The sequence below is a fragment of the Puntigrus tetrazona genome, chromosome 24 (genome assembly GCF_018831695.1).
Source record: "Puntigrus tetrazona isolate hp1 chromosome 24, ASM1883169v1, whole genome shotgun sequence".
NCBI lineage: Eukaryota > Metazoa > Chordata > Actinopteri > Cypriniformes > Cyprinidae > Puntigrus > Puntigrus tetrazona.
In genome coordinates this window covers 16,871,123-16,893,231 of record NC_056722.1, presented here as the reverse complement: position 1 = coordinate 16,893,231, position 22,109 = coordinate 16,871,123, and the positions used below count along the sequence as shown (strand labels likewise).

Below are 22,109 nucleotides of genomic sequence, written 5' to 3'. Positions count from 1 at the left end.
TTGGAATTAAAAGCAATTGAAGTTATTGATTACCACGTAAAACCGATAAGACATCGCGCTAGGTGTTTGCAACAGTCCAAAACTCCCCTTCTTCTTGCAGAATTATGTCTGGAGCGTTTGCATGCGTGGGTGTATTTCTGATTGGGCCTCTTTGCTTTCTGCTGGTAATTATCTGCGTCGCAGTTGATTTCCTTTGTGTTTAAGAAATGAGTCGATGCAGGCCGATGGTATTACTGAGAATTTGCATAGAGATACAAGTTTTCGTGGGAAACAATTTGGAGTCACAAGGAATCCAAACTTGCAAGTTCTTGTTTTGTTTTTTTGTTTAGGTATTGAAAACTGATTTTATTTTTTGCATTTTTGCAAAAGGCACAAACCAAATTGTAAAAAAATCTAACAAATTGGCAGTCATTATCAATAGTTAAAAGTTTGTCATGCAAAATGCACTAAAAAAAGCCATTTTATTTAGAAATTAGAAAACAAAAATGTTTGTATTTATTAATAATAAAACGACATTCTTTGTTATAACAGAAATTATTCAAACGGCAAAATAATGGGAAGTCAGGATAAATAAAAAAAAAAAACCCAAAGTGTAGGACCCATCTAGAACCATCTAGTTTGATGTTTTGTTATATAAGGAATTGTGTATTACTTTATTATTTTAAATACATTTTCATTCATTTATTGATTTATTTATTTCAGTGTAGTTTACATTTATTTTTTTATATATATATTTTTTTTTCAGAAAATGCATAATAAAAAGACATTCATAAATTGTATAAAACTATTGTTATTATTATTATTATTATTATTATTATTATTATTATTAATTACAACAATTACTTTCTTTAATTCAAGTGTTTTAGAAATCTAGAAATGTGTTTAATATATTTTATTTGATGAAATTAAAAAATGTATTTGGTCAATTTATGGAAATTCTTTTATTTTCATGCATGCAGTGAGATTTTTATTTCATTTTTTAAATTTAGTTTTATTTGCCTTGGAAATCTGTTTAAAGCATCTGTTCAAACAGGGCCCAACGATCAGTGTGCGTGCATTTATTTTTCGGTCAAGTCTCAAAGCTCTTCCCATGAATGCCTGCTTCTAATTGTTTTTTTTTTCCCCAGTAGCTCTTCCACAAAAGTTGTATTTACAGTCACACATTTCCACACTTTCACTTTGGACCAGAGCCACATAAAATATTGAATAAATACGGCTCCGTTGAAAGCTCTCGTCCAGGTGCAGGAGACGCTGCACACTGCTGCCTCGTAATGCCACACTTTCACACAAAGTCACTACTGATGAAACGGCTCATTGCCATCTACAACAGATCAAGTCTTAGGTTCATAACATCTGTCATACGATTAAAATTATGGTTTTAACTCTTGGCAGGTGACCCCCCATCCAAACAAACAAGCACGGCGTCAAACAGCCTGCAGTCTTGCCGCACGATTGCTTAACTATCTTTCACTTTAAAGTGTCCGTTTGAGGCTGAGGTCTACCCACAGTCACGTCTCAAGATGAGATAAATCTAGAGAAAATAAACACTTCTATGTTGAATCTTCATGCGAATCCTGATCTGTTGTTTCTATTCTGGATCTTCGCGGAAAATAGGGCTAGTAACCGCTGTTTGGCCATGAGACGTGTACCAAGGGCACACTGCCTGTTCTGTAATGTGATATCTGTCATGCTGGTGAGGTTTTCTTTCATAACCGCTCCTCACGGTAAACAACCACTGATTTACATGGCTAAATGGATTTGCACGTATTTCAGAAAATTTCACATTTCGACACGTATTCATACACACACGGTGATAGACATGCACTTCAGTCTTTGTGCTAGTAATATATATGTGAAGTGTGTGTATATATATTTATTATTTATTATGTATATAAAAATAAAAACACATGCATGCATACATTTAAAAAATGTTTACATATTTAATATATATTAATATAAAATACAGTAATATAAATATATTTTTATATTGCAATAATTGCACATTCAATCTTCAAATTAACAACATATTTTTAATATTTGTTTGAAGGCATCTTTTTTTTTATGACTGAAGGCCAGTATCACTTATACCAAGTAATACTTGTTTTCCTGTAAATATATAAATACATTTCCCTAATATTTAACCATTGACTATAGCCATTAAACATTAAAAACTATCAATTTTAACATTTATTAGGCTTTAAAAATAACTTTGAATAAAGCTATCAAGCACTATGTTCTAAACAAAAATACAGGCAAATACTTACAACTATATAAAAGTTACTGATTTCCTCTTTCTTTTTTTTTTTCTTTTTTTTTTGCTTGATGAACATCACAGCAGCTGGCTATTATAGGTTATTTCTTTAAGAGCTGACGCGGATCTGACATTCATCATATTTTCTCTCCGCACTCATCTTTTCTGACCCATTTCAGTCTCTTCTAATGAAACGATGAGTCGAAACCGGTGTGTTAGACGAGGGAAAGAGTGCTGGGATGCTCCAGTCTTAATTCATATAACATATTACACGCACGCACAGTTTTAAGACAGCTAAATTGCCTTTTTAGTAACTTCACTCCATAACTTTTTTTAAATTCCATATATACATACAATAATCAGTTTTGATAAAATAAAGTAAAAATTTGGTCGAATGGCTCGTAGACTCTCTCCTTTGTGGTGAAGGTGTTTCTTCAATAGAGTAGTTTTCCCTATATCCTCAAATACCTGCTTGCCGAAGTTCCCTGTCTGAGCCCTTCGGGACGTGTCTCGGCGGATGCATGTGTGCGTGTGTGTGTGTGTGTTTATTTCCCTGTGCATTGCGTGTCCTTTTGACCTGCTCTCCTGTGTGTTTCCACAGGAGTTGATTCCTCTCATTCTGTGTACGGCCTGCCTGCATCCCGAGCCCAAAGAAAGAGACCAGCTACTGCACATCCTCTTTAATCTTATCAAGAGACCTGACGATGAGCAGAGGTGTGTGTGCGCATCTGGGCATCTGCGCATGTGTAAACGGACCGAAAAAATCGCTTTTGTTATGAGTTTGATAACACTCTGCTATAATGTTCCTCTCCAGACAGATGATTCTGACCGGGTGTGTGGCATTCGCCCGACATGTCGGTCCCACTCGGGTGGAAGCCGAGCTTCTGCCACAGTGCTGGGAACAGGTTAGTTCTGTACTCGTACACACACTCACAAACGGGAAGAAAGCAGGAAATCTTTTGTGAGCACACTAAACTTTTATCTATACATCTGCAATGGTTTTCATATGTGAAAAGGTTTGCTCATCAAAGCATGGCTTATTTACATAAAGAAGATGAAGTGGCACAATAAACTACTGTTTATTAAGGTTAGAGGAAGAGTAAACATGTAATGGAAAACTACATTATAACTATTTTTGGTGTCAAAAAAACGTAACATTCGCTAACATAAAAAAAAGTACTATCGAAGTGTAGAATATGGTGCGTAAAGTGGTCACAAATATTTTTTGAACATTTAAATCACGCTTAAATGTTAAGTGTATTTCAATATTAAAATTTGAGCATTTCTAGCTTTTACTTGATCAGTTAATTTTTTTTTTTATCTTTTCGGAAGGGTTTATTTGAATATTTAATTCTTTAACGGTATATCGGAACCTTTTTAGAACAGTGTCTTTATAATCGAATATTATAATCTTTTTACAGTACAATCTTTATAATAGAATCGTTTTTTGAATATAATTTTTACAAATTCTAAAAATATTTAGTAAATTTCAAAATTAATTTCTCAAAATGGATTTAAAGGCTTTAGTCATTCGATTTCTGTGGACATAGGAAACATGATAATTTAATACAAAACTTACAAAAAAAAATTCAATACTTAAGTAAAAAATACCAGATGGGATCTTTTTAGACATTTTTCTTATTACTTGATTGCAGGGGGGAAATCCTAATAATTTAAGTTTTTATAATACATTTCTCTTTATTTAAATCTTTGTAGATTTAAAAAATCTCTAGTTTAAAAAAAAGTACATTTAAAGTTTACTACGTTTACGCTCTAAACGAATGAAATGGTCCAAAAACATTTTGAAGCTGTGGTAGATCTCATCCCCTGTTTACTCTTTAGTTTTTATGTAAACTCTCAAAATTACAGTACATTCACAGCTCCCCACATGGAAACCTATTTCCGCTGAGGAAATAACCTAAACAGTTTCAGCATTTAACACTGAAAAATATGAGCTAATGTGGTTTACAGAGGGTACGGGTGGGTATGCAGTCCTGCGGTCAGAGCTGGAACTGACGCTGCCATGTTGTGTCTTTCGCTGTCTGTGTCACATGTGTGTTTCTCTCACTCAGATCAACCACAAGTATCCAGAGAGAAGACTGCTAGTGGCGGAAGCGTGTGGAGCCCTGGCCCCTTATTTACCCGTAAGAGACTCCGTTCCTCTAAATATAAAAGCAGTCTAACTGAGACACATTAATCACGTTCACCTTTCAACAACGTCACAGTTAGTGATCGCTAAAACACGAGATGTCCAAGATCACGCTAGCCAGACTGCGGTGAGTGGTAGTCGAGCAAGAGCATGCCGAAATAATCAAAGAATAATTATCGAACAGTCAAACCGTTGAATGTCAGCATAGCGCTGAATCTGTTCGCGTTTGTGTCCACTTTGATCCTGCGTGAGTGTGTTGCTATGGAGGAACGCTGTTTGTTTAGAGTGGCTGCACATCATAGAATTATGGTCGGAACTCTCAGCAGGCTGTTGATCTAGTGCTTTAAAACAGCCTTAGAATCATTTTAGAACTGAATCGTTAGATTGGAATCTTTGAATCCTTTTTGCGTTTTAATATTTACAATTGAATCTTTTTTTTTTTGACTCGAATGATCAGATCTTTTGTATGTTTGACTCTTTCGAATGGAATCTTTTGAATCGATTTTTTTTAGCATTCTTTATTCAGAATGGAATATTTGAATTAATTTCAAATAGAAACAGCTGAGCATTTTGTTAATAAATATTTTCAAATATCTTGTTCACATGTTGTATCTTTTAAGTCTCTTTCAGTCGCATATTTGTTTAGGATCTAATTTTCTGGTCTTTGATATTATGGTTTTTTAATGATTATTGTTTTATTTATTTTGAAAGAAATGAACACTTTTACTTGGCAAGGACATGTTAAATAATTAGAATGTAATTTTTGAATCTATTTAGAATGGAATCTTTGATGAAATATCAGTTCTATTAAAACAGCCAACAAAAATTAAAAAAAAATTTTAGCCAACAAAAATTAAATAGATTTTAAATCTTTTTAAAAGAAATTTAGATTTAGATGAATATTTTGAATGTTATCCTGTATGTGTATCATGAGAATGAAGACTTGCGTGAATTGCATATTTATTAAGAATACAAATGTCCTAATTTTCACAACTTTTTTTTTTTTTCCCAAGAAATGAACTTTTGTTCAGCAAAGGCACAAAATTAAAAAAATCTGATCATGAAAATGTTTACCTTCATACAAATGGTGTATTTTTCAAACAAATGCTGTTATTTTGAACTTACTATTTGAAAAAAAATATTCTATTAATAAATAATTTGCATGTTAGAGTTTTGGCTGCATATTGTTACCGTCGTATTGTTTATTGGGCGTCTCATTTATTTATGCTATAAAAAACTAGCCTATACATCTGAAGTGATTTGGCTCAAACGGTGCTCTGATTGTTGGTGTTATGCATTTTTTGCCTTTGTATGCTCCAGTCTATTATGGTGTGTCTGATGTTTACTCACTTCCTCGTGAGTGTGAACACTTAATCACTTAACCAAGCACAGCAGAATACAAAAAAGATGTTGTGTAGGCAGTTCAGATGGCACGTGAATACAAGTATGTGTGCGTGTGTGTGTCTGCAGAAGGAGATCCGAAGCTCTCTGGTTCTATCCATGCTCCAGCAAATGTTGGCGGAAGATAAAGCTGATATGGTCAGAGAGGCCGTGGTGAAAAGTTTGGGCATCATAATGGGCTACATTGATGACCCAGACAAATACTCCCAGGTGTGTGCGTGTTTTAGTCTCAAGCACAAGCCAGTGTTTTTACACTTACTTTACTGGTGTTTTCTTATGCACGTCTGCTTCATTTCGTATACGGCTATGTAACAGGGCTTTGAGCTGATGCTGTTGTCTCTGGGTGACCCGTCGGAGCGGGTGGTCAGTGCCACCCACCAAGTGTTCATTCCTGCCTTCGCTGCCTGGTGCACAGAGCTGGGCAACTTACAGTCACAGCTCATCCCCTCCCTCCTCACACGCATTGAGAAGCTGCTCAAGGTGAAAACCAGCACGTACTCACACACACACACACACACACACACACACACTCCTGTTCAGTTACATTTGTATCTTGAGAATTAAATATTTATTGTTCTGAATCGCATGTTTACTTGGAATAAATTTTCACACTACAGTTTTGTTTTTAAAGAAAACATTTATATATTTTTATATAAATGTATTATATATAAACATATATATATTTCCTTAGCAACAAATCAGCTTATTACAATAATTTCTGACACTAAAGACTGAATTAATGTCTGCTGAAATTAATGTAAAGAAATATTAAAATAGAAAGCAGTTATTTAAAATGTGTAATAATATTTCAGAAAATGACTGTTTTTACTGTATTTTTCATCAAATAAACACAGCCTCTGTGAACATGACTTTTTTCAAAAACTAAATTAAATTAAAATTTAAACATTGTACATTTGAATCTATCAAAATGTGTCTTGAATCCATAGAATGCAATGAATTATTAGAATAAAATATTCTTTCTATAATTGACTCTTTGGAAAAAAATCTTTAAAATTCTTTTTCAAACATTCTTTAAGGTTTTGCCAGGTTGTGCAGTTTTCTCTAAGAACATTTTAGAGTCATTTTGTCCCCACAAAGTAACTTAGCACAACATATCCGGCACAAAAAATCTCTTTCAGTTATTTAGTTCCTAAATTCCTCTCTCTTCCTCCAGCAGGGTGAATATGGTCTAGATGAACACAAGCTGCATATGTATCTGTCAGCGCTTCAGTCCCTCATCCCGTCTCTGTTTGCGGTGCTGCTTCAGAACGCCCCCTTCACCAGCCGAGCCAAACTACAGGGAGACGTGCCTCCGATCGAGGGTGAGGGTCGGCCAACGTCAACACACGCGCGCACACGCACACGTTTTTCGCTAACGTTCTCAGTCAGGCCACGTTTAGCGACGCAGACCTGGCGCCTGACTCAGTGTAACTGTAGGGTTCCTGCCATGTTGAGGTTGCTCTCTGGTTTTGGGCTCACTATCAAAGTGCTCTTTCATTTACGCACGGCGGCCGCATCAGATGATTTGCGCCGTTATGCTTTTTTGGTATATTCTTGGTTTTAAAATCTGCTCCTGTGTGTGTGTGTGTGCGTGTGTGTGTGTGTGTGTGCGTGCATATGACCTCACAGTGACCCGGTTCCCGCGGCCAGCCTCCCCGTTGCAGGACGTGGCCACCATCGTGGGCAGCCGAGAGCAGTTGGCTGTTCTGCTGCAGTTATATGATCATCAGCTCCAACATGAAGGAACTACAGGATGGGACAGTTTGCTCTGGGTGGTCAACCAGTTGTAAGTCAATGTCTCACACGCACTCTTCCCCCTTATGACCTCTGGTTTTTGCCATTTTTATTGAAGGTGGAGACAGGAACTTTGGTCACCCACTCATGCTGGAGCACCAGGCCACACCTCAGACATTCTAAAGCATTAAATGGCATGCAAATGTGTTCTTAAAAAGAAACCTTGATCCATTGATATAATGTTAGAATTCAATATTTAAAGATTTCTATTCATCCCAAACTGATTATTTCGAAAAATAAGTGAGAAGAAGTGTCAGGTGACGTAATAACAAAGAACATTAACATTTGCAATAAGCCACTCCAGACAAACTCAAATAGCTATAACAGGGTGTCCACGGGTCCTTAAAAAGTCTTAAATTCGGATTTGATGGGTCTTAAATGTTTTTGATCACATTACTGCTAAAATATCTTCAGTCTGAACTGGACAGACCTGTTTTTCTCCCCCGTGCTGGTTACTGCATCTTCAGAGGGAATTGCAGTAAAATGCAGGTTGAACCCTAATGTCCGAGCTACAGCTTATCAGCCTCATGGCTAGAGAAGTTTATTATATATTTTTTTTTCCTTTACTTGCCCGTCCAGACAAATAGCCTGATTAAAAATGATTAAAGTGACCCCAAAAAAAACATGATTTATCAAAACCCGAGAATGATTCTTCTAGTTTTATTAGCCTATGTTCAGTGTAAACAAATGAGCGTAAAAGCACACATAAAGAAACTCAGAACAAATACACTGAGGTACGAATTCAAAATCTTTAGTTTATTTATAACAGGATGTATTTGAGTAACATGCAATGACAAGTGAGCTATTTTACTGAATGTTCGCGCGATGCAAAAAGCATTCAAAACACCTACAGAGAGCACGCATGCACAACTACGTGAAGGATTTTATTTTATTATTTAAATAATTAAGTATCTTTTATTATTTAAATGATTTCAAATGTAAGCATCCAACGTTTTATGTTTAATATCTCAAAACATCTATGCATTTGTAAAAAATAGGCCTATTTAAAGGTTAAAAAAATGCGTATTTTAGCATCTAAAAGCTTATAGAGCACTGATGAAAATATTGCTTCATATTTTGCATGGAATATTGACTGCTGCTATGAAAAGTTCGCTATATATCTTAGTAATAAGTATTAATTATTTTCTTTTTATCTTAAATGCATTAAATATTACATATACATACGTAATATAATGTGTACGTAATATAATTTAGGTCTTAAATTTTATATGAGGTGGTATGAAAAAGGTATTGAAAAGGCTTAAGTTTTAGTTATTAGTGTCTGCAGAAACCCTGCTATAAAGATGTTAGTATTCTTATTAAAATTTAAAAAAAATTGATAATTTTATAAAATTAATTTGTGTCCTCATAAACCACCTATAAATTATAATACGTCTGTCATTCCAATGTCATTAAACAAGTTTGTGCCCACAAAAAGCAGTACACACGCACGCACATAAATACACATAAATGTGTGTGTGAGAGTATGTAACATAAAAATAAAGGTACGATGGAGCAGTTAGGTACAATGAATTTCAGTGACTGTATTTTTTTTGTGTACATTTCATCACATGTTGCACGTAAATGCCTACATAAGTTTACCTACATTTGCATTGGACCTGTTTCTGTCTTTTTGTCCACAGTTTACCACAGCTTATAGAGATTGTAGGACGCATCAACGTCACCTCATCCACCTGTGTGCACGAGTTCTCCAGGTTCTTCTGGAGGTTATGTCGAACGTTTGGGAAAATCTTTACCAACACTAAGGTAGGACAGGTCAAAGACGTTCGCCATACAGACGTCTCTCTCTGTAGGATCCTTTTTCTGTCCTTTCTCTTTTTTATATATATATATATATATATATATATATATATATATATATATATATATATATATAGCCAAGTCAAGTAGCTAAATAGAGGTTGTGCTGCAAATAATCCAGCTCAGATACACATTTCAGCAGTTTCCGTTTAATGTAGGTGTTGTTTTCCCCTCATTTTTGAAGGTAAAACCTCAATTCCAAGAAATCCTGCGGCTATCTGAGGAGAATGTGGGTGAGTGACTTTTGACTTACCCAAAAATAATACTCCCCCTGTCAGAAGACGGACTGGGAAGAGAACACACACACTTTGTCTCTATATCTCTTTCCCATGCTTGAAACTTGTGTGTCAAATATGTGTTTTCACTCTTCATGGGATTTGGAAATGGAGCTTTTTCTTTCATTCTTCGAATGTTTGTTGAGTTAAAAAAAAAAATGTCTACGGTTAAAGCATCTGCCAACAAAACTGGGCATGTCGTATCATTGTAATGGTTTGAATCTTACTAAATTATTACCAGATGAGTTCAACTAATTCTTAAGAGTCAGTTGAGTTATGTTTAGAGATGTATAACACGGATTGTGTCCTGCAGACGCCTCCGCAGGAAACGGCATCCTTACGAAGGCTACGGTGCCGATCTATGCAACCGGAGTCCTGACGTGCTACAATCAGGTACAAGCTTCACTGTACACCTGGCGCGTGAGGTCTTAATTCAGAAAAAGCCTTCCTCTGATGAAGTCGTTCATTTCAGGAGGAGGACCGTAAACTCTTGGTTGGATTTCTTGAGGATGTCATGACCACGCTGTCTCTCTCCCATGCTCCCCTCGACAGTCTAAAGGCTTCATTTGTAGAGCTGGGGTGAGTGTCTGTCAGCATTGTTAAACCTGCATTTCTGCATGGGCTCATTCCAGGCTGCAATTCCTTTAAGCTGATGTAAAATGACTTGCTCTCGAGTGTCATGACCCCCTGCCGTTGAGAGTACCTGTCAGTTTCTATGCACTAAAGTTTATTAATTCATCCATTCGAAAGGAGTAGTTCACGCAAAAGTTATTAAACTGTCATTATTTACTCACGCTCATGCTATTCCAAACCCATATGATTTATTTTATTGGAACGCTGAAGCAGATGTTTAGCTGTAACCAGAGGCTGTCAAGCCTTAAAGAATGCAATTAAAATCTCAATCTCAATCTCATACCTTGCATGGTTAGATTTATTTATTACTGTAAAATGTAACTTTATATTTGTCTTATTAGCTTTACATTACATCATTTGAAATATAGAATGTAAAATGAATAATATATCTTCTTTTTTTCATTTGAATTATTTGTATTTATTTTATTATTATTTTTCCATTATAACAGGCTTCTGGCATCCTGAGGCTTAACCAGTTTTTTTAATAATTATTTTAAGAATTGTATTATTTCAAGGTTTTTTTGTTCTTATTTATATCTAAGTGTTTTAATTGCAGTATATATGAAAATGTTATTATTTGTAATTGTAATATTTGTATACATTTATATAGATTTTACATTTATAATTGTATTTTGTGTTTTAATTGTGTTAAAAGTTGTAAAATATTGTTAATTCTTTTTTTTTTTTTGATGTTTGTCAAAGTTGATTTGTCATTTTCTTTTTCTTATTGATCGCAAATAATTATAGCAATTTTGACAGTTTCCTCTATACCAGTGTGGCCACAATTATTAGAACACTTATTATTTTCACCATCTAAAAAAATGGTTTAAATTCATGTATTAATGTAGTAATTTCCGGGTGAACCATCCCTTTAAAGGTTTATGGTATTAGAAACTTTTAAAAAGTTTTAAATGAATACTGTTTATAAGGTTAAATTCTAAACCGAACGTCGCATAAAACCAAATGTTTACATTTGCGAGACATAATCACTCACATACCAGCCTGAGGCCGGTAGGTCATCCTTGAAGTTGAGCCCCGCATAAACCGACAATTATGGCTTAAGCACTTTAGTACAAAAATAACATGTCCCAATTTGTTAGACTCCCATATCCCGATGATCTAATACCGCAGACGTTTCATGCTAATGGCGCTCTAACTGACTAGAAGATCGGGTTTGGTAGGATCGTCAACTGTCATTTGTGATTACCCACTAAAACCGTTACTTCCTGTCTCCAGGGCAAACCCAGCGTATCACGAGCTCCTACTGACGGTGCTTTGGTATGGGGTGGTCCATACATCTGCACTGGTTCGCTGCACCGCTGCACGCATGTTCGAGGTAAGCCCTTCCTCCGACTCCCACTTCAAACATTGAAATGCATAGTTCACTTAGCCACAAAGTTAATAAATACGTTTCTGTTTAAAGACATTTAGCATCCTCCAGGCCAGTCAAATGATTAGTTTTGCTACCCGATACTTTGTTTTTAATGCACATTTGCTGTAATGTGATGTTAATGTTTGGTGTGAGGTGGTGAATATGTATTTCCAGAGCTCTCCACACTCCCTCTAGGGCCCCCTTGTGCCTTGTCATCCCTGTTACCTGTCAAATCACTGAATGTTTACTTGTATTTGAAGTTGTTGCAGCTTTAAAGCATCCGTACGTCTTTTGCACCACAGCACGCTTGCTATTGCCATTCAAAAATGACGTAACGACCCCCCACATTTCATCCCCACCCCCCCCACCCCGTTGTAAGTCGGTAATGAAGGTCGGAGGAGTGTTCAGAAACTCTTCCTTGTGAGAAAATCCCCCTTCTCCTCATCTGTGGTCGTAGCTGTAGTTAAATTTGCCTGGCCTCTTTAGCCCTTAATTTGGTTTAATTTATCTGTGTAGCGCCTTCTTGGGCTTCTGTCATGTTTTTCGTTGTATGTCTGCGCTGTTTTTTTAGTTTGTTACCGTTGTTTCTTTTTTGTGTTCTTTTGTTTCTCTCTCTCTTTCTCTCTGCGGTGTTCCATGACACTGTGCTCGCTCTTTCCATGCATCCTGTGTGACATCACCCCTGCTCTGACCAATCAGCTGTTGGTGAAGGGGGTGAATGAAACTCTAGTAGCTCAGAGAGTTGTTCCAGCACTTATCACTCTCTCCAGTGATCCTGAAATGTAAGTCTCCTCCTGCCTCCTTCATCCATGCACCTCCCTCCGCCTTGGTTCTCTCAGGAGGCCACGATTTTATTCACTTATTTATTAGCCCCTTCTCAAATGATCACCGCCTATTTGAGCCGAGATTTAGGTTTTTGACGCTGTTGAAAGGAAAATAATCAAATGTCACCTTAAAATAAAAACAAATAAATAAATAATAATCATATTTTTTATGATTTTATAAATATACGTGTGTGTGTTGTTTTATTTATATTTATATATATATATATATATATATATATATATATATATATATATATATATATATATATATATATATATATAAATTGTACATGAAATTATATTTATTTAATATTTATTTATTGCATTATAATAGGTTTCTGACATCTGGAGGGTTAATTGCTTTGAAAAATTCTATGAAAATAGTGTCAATGTCAAAATGTTTAAAAAAAGATTATTAATTTTTGCTTATTTTTATTTTAGTCTGGAATATAGTTCAGGCATTATACATTATAAATATTTAATTTCTGTATTTCTTGCATTATAAAAAGTTACTAACCAACAGTGGGTTAAGTGTGCTTAATTGTATAAATATTCTTTTTTTTCTTATTATTTTATTTCTTTATATGCCATTGTTAATCACTGTTCCAGATGATAGAATTATTCCTTATATATGCACGATTTGTAATTCATGCTGATGTTACGCCAGTGCGAAGGAGTACATCTGGCTCTCCTGATGAAACCAAGGCTTGAGAGACAGTGCTTATTTTGTTTGTGTCACGTGCTCGGTGTACTAACATCCTTCGTTCAGGCTACACTAATCGCCGCATGCTTGGAGAAGCTGCCTGCTTTCCACAATCCATTCATCCCTCCATTCAGCCCATTTGTCCATCCATGTGGCCCGTGGCATGTTTGGCTGCCAGTCACTCTTTCCCAAGGTCCCCCTAGCACTACAGTCCCCTCTACCACCACCCCTTCCCTGCTAGGTTCTTGGCCATTTGTGTTTGACCCCCCCGTCTCTCTTTTGCATCTGACTGGTTTGCAGCTGGTTCTTCGAGGCATGAGCGAAGCCTTAATTGACAAGCGAGTAGCCCCGGCCCTTATTACCTTGTGCAGTGGTCCTGAATTGTGAGTTAACCGCAGCTATGAGACACTTTAAAAACCAAATATCCTGTCTCCTCTCCGCATTCTCTTGGTTGGATATTTTTTATTTTTTTAATTTTCTGGGGGGGGTTTGGATATTTGTTGTCTGTTTGTTTCTGTTTTGGTTTTCATACTGACATGGGAATGATCATGTGACATTAATCATCTTGCTTACCACATATTCCATCAAGTGATTGACATCTTATGGTTCTGTTCCATTCATGCATCTTTTATCATTTTAGTGGGTGACTGAGTGGTTGCTTTTGGATGTGTAGTGACAGATTTTCTGCTTTCAGCTCAGTGAGGATATCAACAATACCTGCCTTTGGAACTATTATGGAAACCGTAACGCAAAAAGAGGTACGAGTCTTCTCTTGTGAACACACGCACGACCCACATATATTTGTGTATTTAAATCTCTAGTTTATTGATTTTTTTTTTTTTTTTTTTATGTTTAGTTATATAATATCTGTGTGTATAATATAAACGTATATTTAAATGTATGTGAATATATAAATATGTACAATTTTAAATACAAACGCACGCTTGTAAATATTTAAGAAAAATGTGTTGTTTATATGTTAAATATATTTATATACAATAAAAATATGAATATATGAGTATTGCAGTACACGCACATATGACGAAAGCAAAAACTTGTTTGGATGCGGTGTGTGTGTGTGTGTGTGTGTGTGTGTGTGTGTGTATTTATAAATTTGTGTCATTTGTGTTCATAAGCTGCTAGAGAGAGTGAAAATGCAGCTGGCCTCTTTTCTGGAAGACCCCCAGTATCAGGACCAGCATTCTTTGCACATGGAAATCATCAAAACATTTGGAAGAGTAGGACCCAATGCAGAGCCACGCTTCAGAGATGAATGTGAGTGTCATCACTATGTTTTCACTTCCATATGCAAAGTTTTTTTTTTACTGTTTGCACAGAAAAACACCACAGCTTGCTGTAATGTGATAACAGTGCCGTCATGCTTCTGTGGCTGTTTGCCCTTTAGTTGCACGTACATTATAATGCGGCTTTATATTATAATGTGTTTTTTTCATGTCCTGTTCTCTCTCTGTTTTTTTCCACAGTTGTTCTTCCTCATTTGCACAAACTGGCTCTGTGCAACAACCAGCAGACGGTGGAGAGTAAAAGAATTGACATTGCCACTCAACTGTTTGAGGCATACAGCGCCTTATCCTGCTGTTGTATCCTTTCATTTAATTCTTAATTTGACTTCTAATTTTGTGTGTTTGGAACCACCTTTCAACTTGTTTTGCACAGCAAGGATTTATCTACTAGCGTGAAAAAATGACAATTCATGTACTTAAACCATCAAATTAAGATTTAAGAAGATCACTTGCTTGTCAGTGGTTCCTCAGCAGTGAATGGGTGCCGTCAGAATGAGAGTCCAAACGACTGATAAAAACATTACAGTAATCAACAAATAATCCGAGTCTCAAGTCTATCAGTAGATGTCTTGTGAAGCAAAACGCTTTGAAAGAAACCTGAAAAACCACCGTAAACCTTCACCTCTGTTGAAAATGAGTCTTCTATACTTACCATTTTATTATACGTAACGCATAAAAAATATATATTTTCTAATTTTGTGTTCATTCTAGTGCATCCAAAATCAAAGTCTTGCATTATATATGTGTGTGCTCTGTGTATTTTATGTATATATATAAATAGAGACACATGTATGTATATATTTATGAAAAAAAAACATTCCTTTTAGTGCTGTGTGTGTCTGAAATTTGCGTAAGCCAATCAGATTGTAACTTGTCATTTTGCCAAGCCTTTGCTATTTTGGGAAATCATCAGACAATCCGTGAACAGTCAAGGCAATCATTTGGCTGACCATTTGAGGCCTTTTTTCTACAAATCAATCAAGCGTTTCTATTATTTTTGTAAGCCTCAGAAGTCAGCAATGCCCAGCGGTTTGCGTTTTTCTCTAAGAGGGAACATTTTTGATTACAAATTGAAAACAGATAGACGGCAGAATCGCACCGTACACCTCCACTGCTGATGTTTGGAAGCAGAAGCCATCTTTCACTGGTTTCTCGACTGATTTTGTGGCGCATGGCAGCTTGAACAGTATAACCACAGTTTTACCTCCAGTTTCAACTTAATAACAGATACTGCACACAGTCTGTGTGGCCACTTTCTCTCTAGCTTTCTGAGTTTTTGAGCGACGGTCAACTATTTAAGCTGGACATGAGTCTCCCATAGCTCGATTTGCATTCTCACTCTTTTTTTTTTCCTTTTTTTCCCTCCTTTTCTTCTGAGAGCTTCATCGTTGCGAAAATGTTTGCATATCCCGCTGGCAAGGAAAGAAAGAAAATAAACCTCAGCCATTTTTGTACGCTAAATTGCAGGGTGGATGGCAGAATTTGTCGTTAAATGCTCTTGTGATGTTGTCCGTTTGAGCGAAGAGAGCCTAGCCCAGCCCTTTGGTCAGGATTCCCAGCATACATGCCTTTGCAGATGCTCTTTTGTCTTGCCATATCTTTCTCTGTTTTATTTTTGTCTGCTGTGTCACAGCTGAGACCCCCCTGTAGCAGTGGCTTGCCCCCCAGGCAGTTTTGTAAAACCTAGTCCTGTCTGTGTTTTGAGGTTTTGCAACATGATCGATATGAGGTCGAGTCTGGATCGTGGACTGTATACTGCTGTGTATTTACTCTAAAAGTGCAAGTCATTATGGGAAGGCGATAGGGGTTTAACGGTGCAAATATCTCACGGTTCGGTTTATATCAAGTTTTGGTTTGGTCGCTTTTAGAGGTGAAGTGATCCCGAAGCTGATGCATTGATTGATTCATTCGCGGATTTTAGTAGATTTAGCCGAATTACCAAAGTTATTCTTAAAAATTTGTCATTTTGAATTGGCATTTATATTTTCAGAGGCATTATGAACAGAGGTGTAAATTACATGATAATTTAGTAAAAATGTAAGTGATAATATCTTTTCACAGCAAATATTGATCTATGTGGTTTAATTATCGAAAATAATTAATTCATTGGTGTTTCATGTAATACTAATTAACATAATTTAATTAATTTAACAAAAGATTAGCAGCCATAATTGTAGGTTTAATATAGTTTTTAATATAGTAATTTATTTAGTGAAACCATATAGCCCTAATTATAGTTTGTTATATATATTTTTTTTTATTAAAAAAGACAGAAAAATAAAATTACATAATTATGTATGTATGTATATGTGTGTATATATATATATATATATATATATATATATATATATATATATATATATATATATATATATATATATATATATATATATATATATGTATATGTAATTTTATTTTTCTGTCTTTTTTTATGTTTCCACTCTATTTTCATGTAGTTGTCATTTTGTGTTTAATATTTTATCATTTCAGTTTATTGAAATTATTAACAACCTTAAAAATAGGTTGATTACAGTGTAAAATTTGATATTTTATGTTGTGATTTTATAAACACACAAAGAGATATGTTTATATTGATTCATTTATGACAGCTGCTATTTGCACTATGTGTAAATAGTGGTAAAGGCTATTAAACAGCTTATGTTTTAGCAATATTTTTACTCTGATTTGTGATGGATTTTAAATAACAATGAATTATATTTACACTAAAAGCTATCGTTTTTTTATATATGCTATTTAAATGCTATTTAAACTAAGTACAAATAGCTATGCATTCCACTGTTTATACTTCTTATTGCTAATAATGGCAATAATATGCACCTCAGTATTGGAGTACATTATAAAACAGCATGCACTAATAACATATTGAGTATAAATTATTCTTTGCATTAAAATTATTACGTATTTTACCATCTACACTGAAGCTGATGTTTGACGGTCGTCTGCCCAAAACACGTTGCTTGACAGACACGATATTATATAAGTATGCATACTGAACTGTAGATGGGACTACGTTTGACGGTCTTTCCTTAACTCCGGGGGTTTAGTTATTTCTGAAGAGCTCATGGTGAATCATTTCCTCCCCGGACTGAGATGTTTGAGGACTGATATGGAGCAGCTCTCTCCGGAGCATGAGGTATGAAATCAACATTTCAAAAATGTTTCTCTGTCATCATGTCTGCGTGACACAACTACAACAACCACCCATAACTCTTAATTAAATACAGACCCATAACACTGTGTGCTTTTTCCAAAGCCTGGTCCGGTCTTGTCATCCTAACGTTTTATCACACCGCATGTCACGTAACCCGATTTCTATTTATTTAATTTCCTTTGCCTAGTAATGTCCAGCTGATGCGCTGGTGTCTGCCTGCATGTCACACTTCCCAGCAGCGCTCTAAGAATACTCCCTCTTTTCCCGTTTGTCCTTTTAGGTTATTCTCAGTTCCATGATAAAGGAGTGCGAAATAAAGGTGGAGAACAAAGGCATTGGAGAAGCACAAGGGTGAGGAGACGAGCTCATTTATTTTATTCGTACAGTGCTTTAGTGTTCTCGTTTCCTGCGAAAGGAGCCTCGGATCACTACGCGCAAGAAGGAAACGTAATGAATACAGTGTCTGCTTCTCCCGTTTTAGTTTAAATAACTCCCTGGCCGTAAAACAAAACAAGCAGAACAAGTGCTCATTCAGTAGCGGAGTAAAAATAAATAATTCTCGAGAACACCTACTCGGTCTTAAGGTACGCTTTTAGCGTGTTAATTTCCTCAACGATTTATCCGTTTGAGATCAGCTTGGGTTTGACTCAGTCTCTCCACTGCTAGACAGTTCCCATCAGGCATTGCAGGCTGGTTTAGCCACATGATTATTGCGAACCCGCTCCATTTGGGCCGTGCCTGTAGGCCAGTGGTACTGCTGCTTCATATTACACTTAAAGCAGCTGTGTAAAGCTACATGGACACGTACACCGTCATTTATCCAATATTTCCACTCCAAATTTGGTGCTGACTGTTTCATATAACGTGTAATGTGCACTAAATGGATTTTTATTTGCTGAAGCGTGCGATTTTTCAAGAGTTGAATGACTTAGAGTAAGAGTACGTACAGTCAAATTTTTTTGCTTGCTAAGGACTCCGTCGAACTGAGGTTTCCAAAACGAAACATACCCAGCTTGCGAACACGTGTGGCACTCTTTAAAACCCTTCACTTAAAGATGCGGCTTGATTCTAAACAGCACTTGTCTTTTAAATTTCACAGTTGGTGTCGTAGCAACGCTTCCAGTGGTTTCGTTGAGATATTTATAAATATGTTCGAACTTTATAACTGCAGCGAAGTCTGTCGTTAAGTCACGATACATCAGTGGAGTCTGCCTCTCACAAATGTTGTGGGTTTGTTTTTGCCGTGGGTTATCCGGGAACTTTTTATATTTAATTAGCTGGGCGGGTGACGTTTAAAGCATGAATGTTTAAAGGAAACAAGTTCGAGAGCAAAATACAAAAAGATGCAAAAGACAAAGTGATTTACTGAGTTTATTGTGGTAAAACACTCACTCAAAAAATGATTCTGTTCATCAAATTATTATGTGGTATTTCTTTTGCATGACCTTACACAGTTTTATTCACACCCAGTCTGCCAAAATGTGTGGCTGTGAGCTCTCACAAAAATATTGGGCAGCACAAGAGTTTTCAGCTTAGGCAATAATAAGGAAGAAATTACATTTGAACATTGAGTTTGTACGTTCGCGGTAATTTAGGTCTGTTTGATGTATCTGAGGTATATCCTGGCTCTTCCAGGCTTTGTAACGCTTGTGGATAGCGGCCATTATTTTGAAGCAGATATATCCTAAAGTACTGCGACATACGGGTTTTTTTTTATAATGTTATAATTTTATAATTTGTTACAAAAACCCATCAGTCTGCTCCAGAGGACATGTGATAACCCCCTGAAGGCGTATAGGTTAGACATTTACATTGCAGTACTTGCAAATATATCTGATTGAATGGCCGCTATCCACCAGCATTACCAAGCTTGAAAGAGCCAGGATACATTTTTAAAAAGCTCAGACTGTTCATCTGAAAGAAGAAATTCATAAACTTATGGGGTAATTTTCATTTTTGGTTTTATTTACATTAAGTTACACTTGGTTACAATGAGAGGATTCGCAAGCATGCAGGCAAAAAATTTGGCATATAGAGTAGTTTTAATTTCGCTACAAAAACTATGATAAAAACGCTCATTGAGGGTTTTTTTTTTTTTCCATGACTAAGACAAGTTGACAGTAAGGTCAATAAATGATAACTATAACTATATCAACATGCAACATGCATTTTGTTGACAAAAAGAGACAAGTCTAAAATGTATTAAAAAACATAATCTTTTTTTTTTTTTTTTTTTTTTTTTTTTTTTTTTTTTTTGGGAAATTTCCATCAAAAAAGGAGGCCAAATTTTATGGAGGGCTGCTCTACTGAGTGAGCTTTCATGAGTATGGTTGCCAGATACCAAGAGTTCATCAGAGCATTTTCTGTCCCTTGATTGGTGGCTGGATTCTGATCAATGAATGCATTGCTGTTTTGTTATTGTTTTTTTAGGTCCATCTCTATTGCAGCAAGTCTGGTGGGTGAGGACGCAAAGACCAAGTTTCTAAGTAAGATGGGCCAGCTCACCACCTCAGGTGCCATGCTGGCGAATGTTTTCCAGAGAAAGAAATGAGAGCTGCTTTGGGTGTTTCCCACGAACCCTCCACTTTCTGGGATCTCCTACTTGAAGTCAATCGTCTGCCTTTCTTTTGTCCGTCTTTGATTTGATAGGCTATATTTTTAACATATTTATGTCTTAAATTCTTTCCAGCCTCCAAAGAAATTTGCACTCATGTTTGAATATTTTCCATTTATTTTTATTTCGATTTTATTTCAGAGGCTTATTTGCATCACTACACCTTTTTTTTGGTTGTGTTTTGGACAATGTGAACTTCACGAAATCAAAACAAGGATTCCTTCCTCGTCTTGTCGTCTTTTATGTGTTGCTGTGTCTCTGGAGAATATTTTCTAATGAGTGTGTAAAATTTGTCCGGGGTTTTGTTTCTTATTTTGAATATGCTCCAACGGTAAATAACTGTAAAATACAGTGAATCGAGAGAACAGTACCCATTATCATGTATATTTGAAAATTTGTGTCATAAGATAATAAAAAGCGAAGACCACTTGTGTACTTATGTACTTCTGATTCGGTGTGTGGTCTCTTTAATTCCTTCAGATTATTATTATTATTTGCTTTCTGAAATGTCCAGATTGAAAGCGTTTATTATAAAGCTGCACTTAATAGCAAATTGTTTGCGTAAGGTTCATATCAGTTTATATACAGCATTTCTCTAACACTTCGACAGGTGTTACTACAATAAATGCTTGGCCTTGAAAACCAACGAAAAACTTGAGAACAACAAAGCCTTGGCTCGCTTTCCTCCGCATTTGCGAGTAAGAAAAGGTTTCAAAGTTCAAGGGCTCGTTGATCACATGGTCAGCGGTTGGCGGGAGAATAACTCCCCGGTTCCACAGAAGCCTTCGCGTTAGATCATTTATTGACTGGTGGGGGGGCGAAATTTGCATATTTGTTTTAAATTTTAACTTTCTGCGTTTGCCCTCAGCGCCGGTGTAACTTTTATTATTTCGTGCAATCCGTGATAAACGACGGAGCTCGTGTTTGCATAAAATGTTTTCTCCAGCGCGAGGTGACCCCGCCGCGCGTGATTTGGGGCCGATCTGAGATAAGTGTGTGGAAATTTCATCAGCGGGGATAAGTTACTCATGAGCGCAGGGCAAGAGTTGAAGAGGACCGTGAGTCAGATGCCAGGAACATTTCCAAAACCGGGAGGGAGAGAGAGAGAGAGAGAGAGGCTGCACGAAACCACGGGAACGCTGTGCCTCTCCGTGTTTTTATTCCTGTTGCGTTGTTGACTCGAGTGCATAACAGGAACGGCAAACAGGAACTAAAAACCTTTGAGTTCCGGCCAGTATGCGACCGCTTTGACGGCAAGTTATGAAGGGTTTTGGAGAGCGCCAGGTTCAGCCTCTTTTAAAGCTTGGCAGATTTAGCGAAAACATTTTACAGGTGCGAGGACATAAAAGGAAAATTATAATACTCATAATTATATGAGAAGTCAAAACTAGGAGATGCTAAATCATACTTGAGATGAAGTCAAAATGCCATTGCCGTAATCATGAGATAAAAAGTTGCCAAAAGTCGTAATTATTACTTAAAAGTCAAAACTATTAGTTTTAATACGTCGTACCGGTCCATAAGGTACAAAAAAATGTTTGCAATGAGAAAAAAGTAAAACGAGTACAAAACAAATGTAATTACGAGGCCATAATTATACATCACAATAACAGCTAAAATTGAGAAGTTTTCAAATGTACTTGTAATGAACATTTCTTGTGAAAGTATTAAGTAATGATTATTGTGATTTTACGTCATAATCTCAAGTTTCGAATCTCATTATACAGCGTTAATATGTCTTATTTTAACTAACTGTATTTTTTTTACTTGTTTACATGTCATGGTTTTGCCTTTGA

At 36.1% G+C, this 22,109-nt stretch overlaps 1 protein-coding gene across 14 annotated transcripts in view; it reads left to right on the top strand.

Moving 5' to 3' along the window:
- relch (RAB11 binding and LisH domain, coiled-coil and HEAT repeat containing) overlaps positions 1-20,763 on the top strand; it is a 38,750-nt gene extending 17,987 nt beyond the window's left edge. For 9 of the 14 annotated variants that reach the window (XM_043225895.1, XM_043225892.1, XM_043225903.1 and 6 more), the window contains 19 exons: positions 2,853-2,965; positions 3,066-3,156; positions 4,324-4,395; positions 5,871-6,011; positions 6,117-6,281; positions 6,976-7,123; positions 7,431-7,587; positions 9,239-9,362; positions 9,601-9,649; positions 10,005-10,084; positions 10,164-10,270; positions 11,561-11,660; positions 12,396-12,478; positions 13,918-13,981; positions 14,360-14,498; positions 14,708-14,824; positions 17,593-17,681; positions 17,980-18,050; positions 20,130-20,763. In XM_043225895.1, the coding sequence (XP_043081830.1) occupies positions 2,853-2,965; positions 3,066-3,156; positions 4,324-4,395; positions 5,871-6,011; positions 6,117-6,281; positions 6,976-7,123; positions 7,431-7,587; positions 9,239-9,362; positions 9,601-9,649; positions 10,005-10,084; positions 10,164-10,270; positions 11,561-11,660; positions 12,396-12,478; positions 13,918-13,981; positions 14,360-14,498; positions 14,708-14,824; positions 17,593-17,681; positions 17,980-18,050; positions 20,130-20,250 (2,031 nt within the window). In that variant the 3' untranslated portion in view covers positions 20,251-20,763. Of the gene's footprint in view, positions 1-2,852; positions 2,966-3,065; positions 3,157-4,323; positions 4,396-5,870; positions 6,012-6,116; positions 6,282-6,975; positions 7,124-7,430; positions 7,588-9,238; positions 9,363-9,600; positions 9,650-10,004; positions 10,085-10,163; positions 10,271-11,560; positions 11,661-12,395; positions 12,479-13,523; positions 13,607-13,917; positions 13,982-14,359; positions 14,499-14,707; positions 14,825-17,592; positions 17,682-17,979; positions 18,051-20,129 lie in introns of those variants that run through there. The other 5 variants (XM_043225904.1, XM_043225894.1, XM_043225897.1 and 2 more) reach the window with 3 other exon arrangements.
- Positions 20,764-22,109: the final 1,346 nt, after the last annotated feature.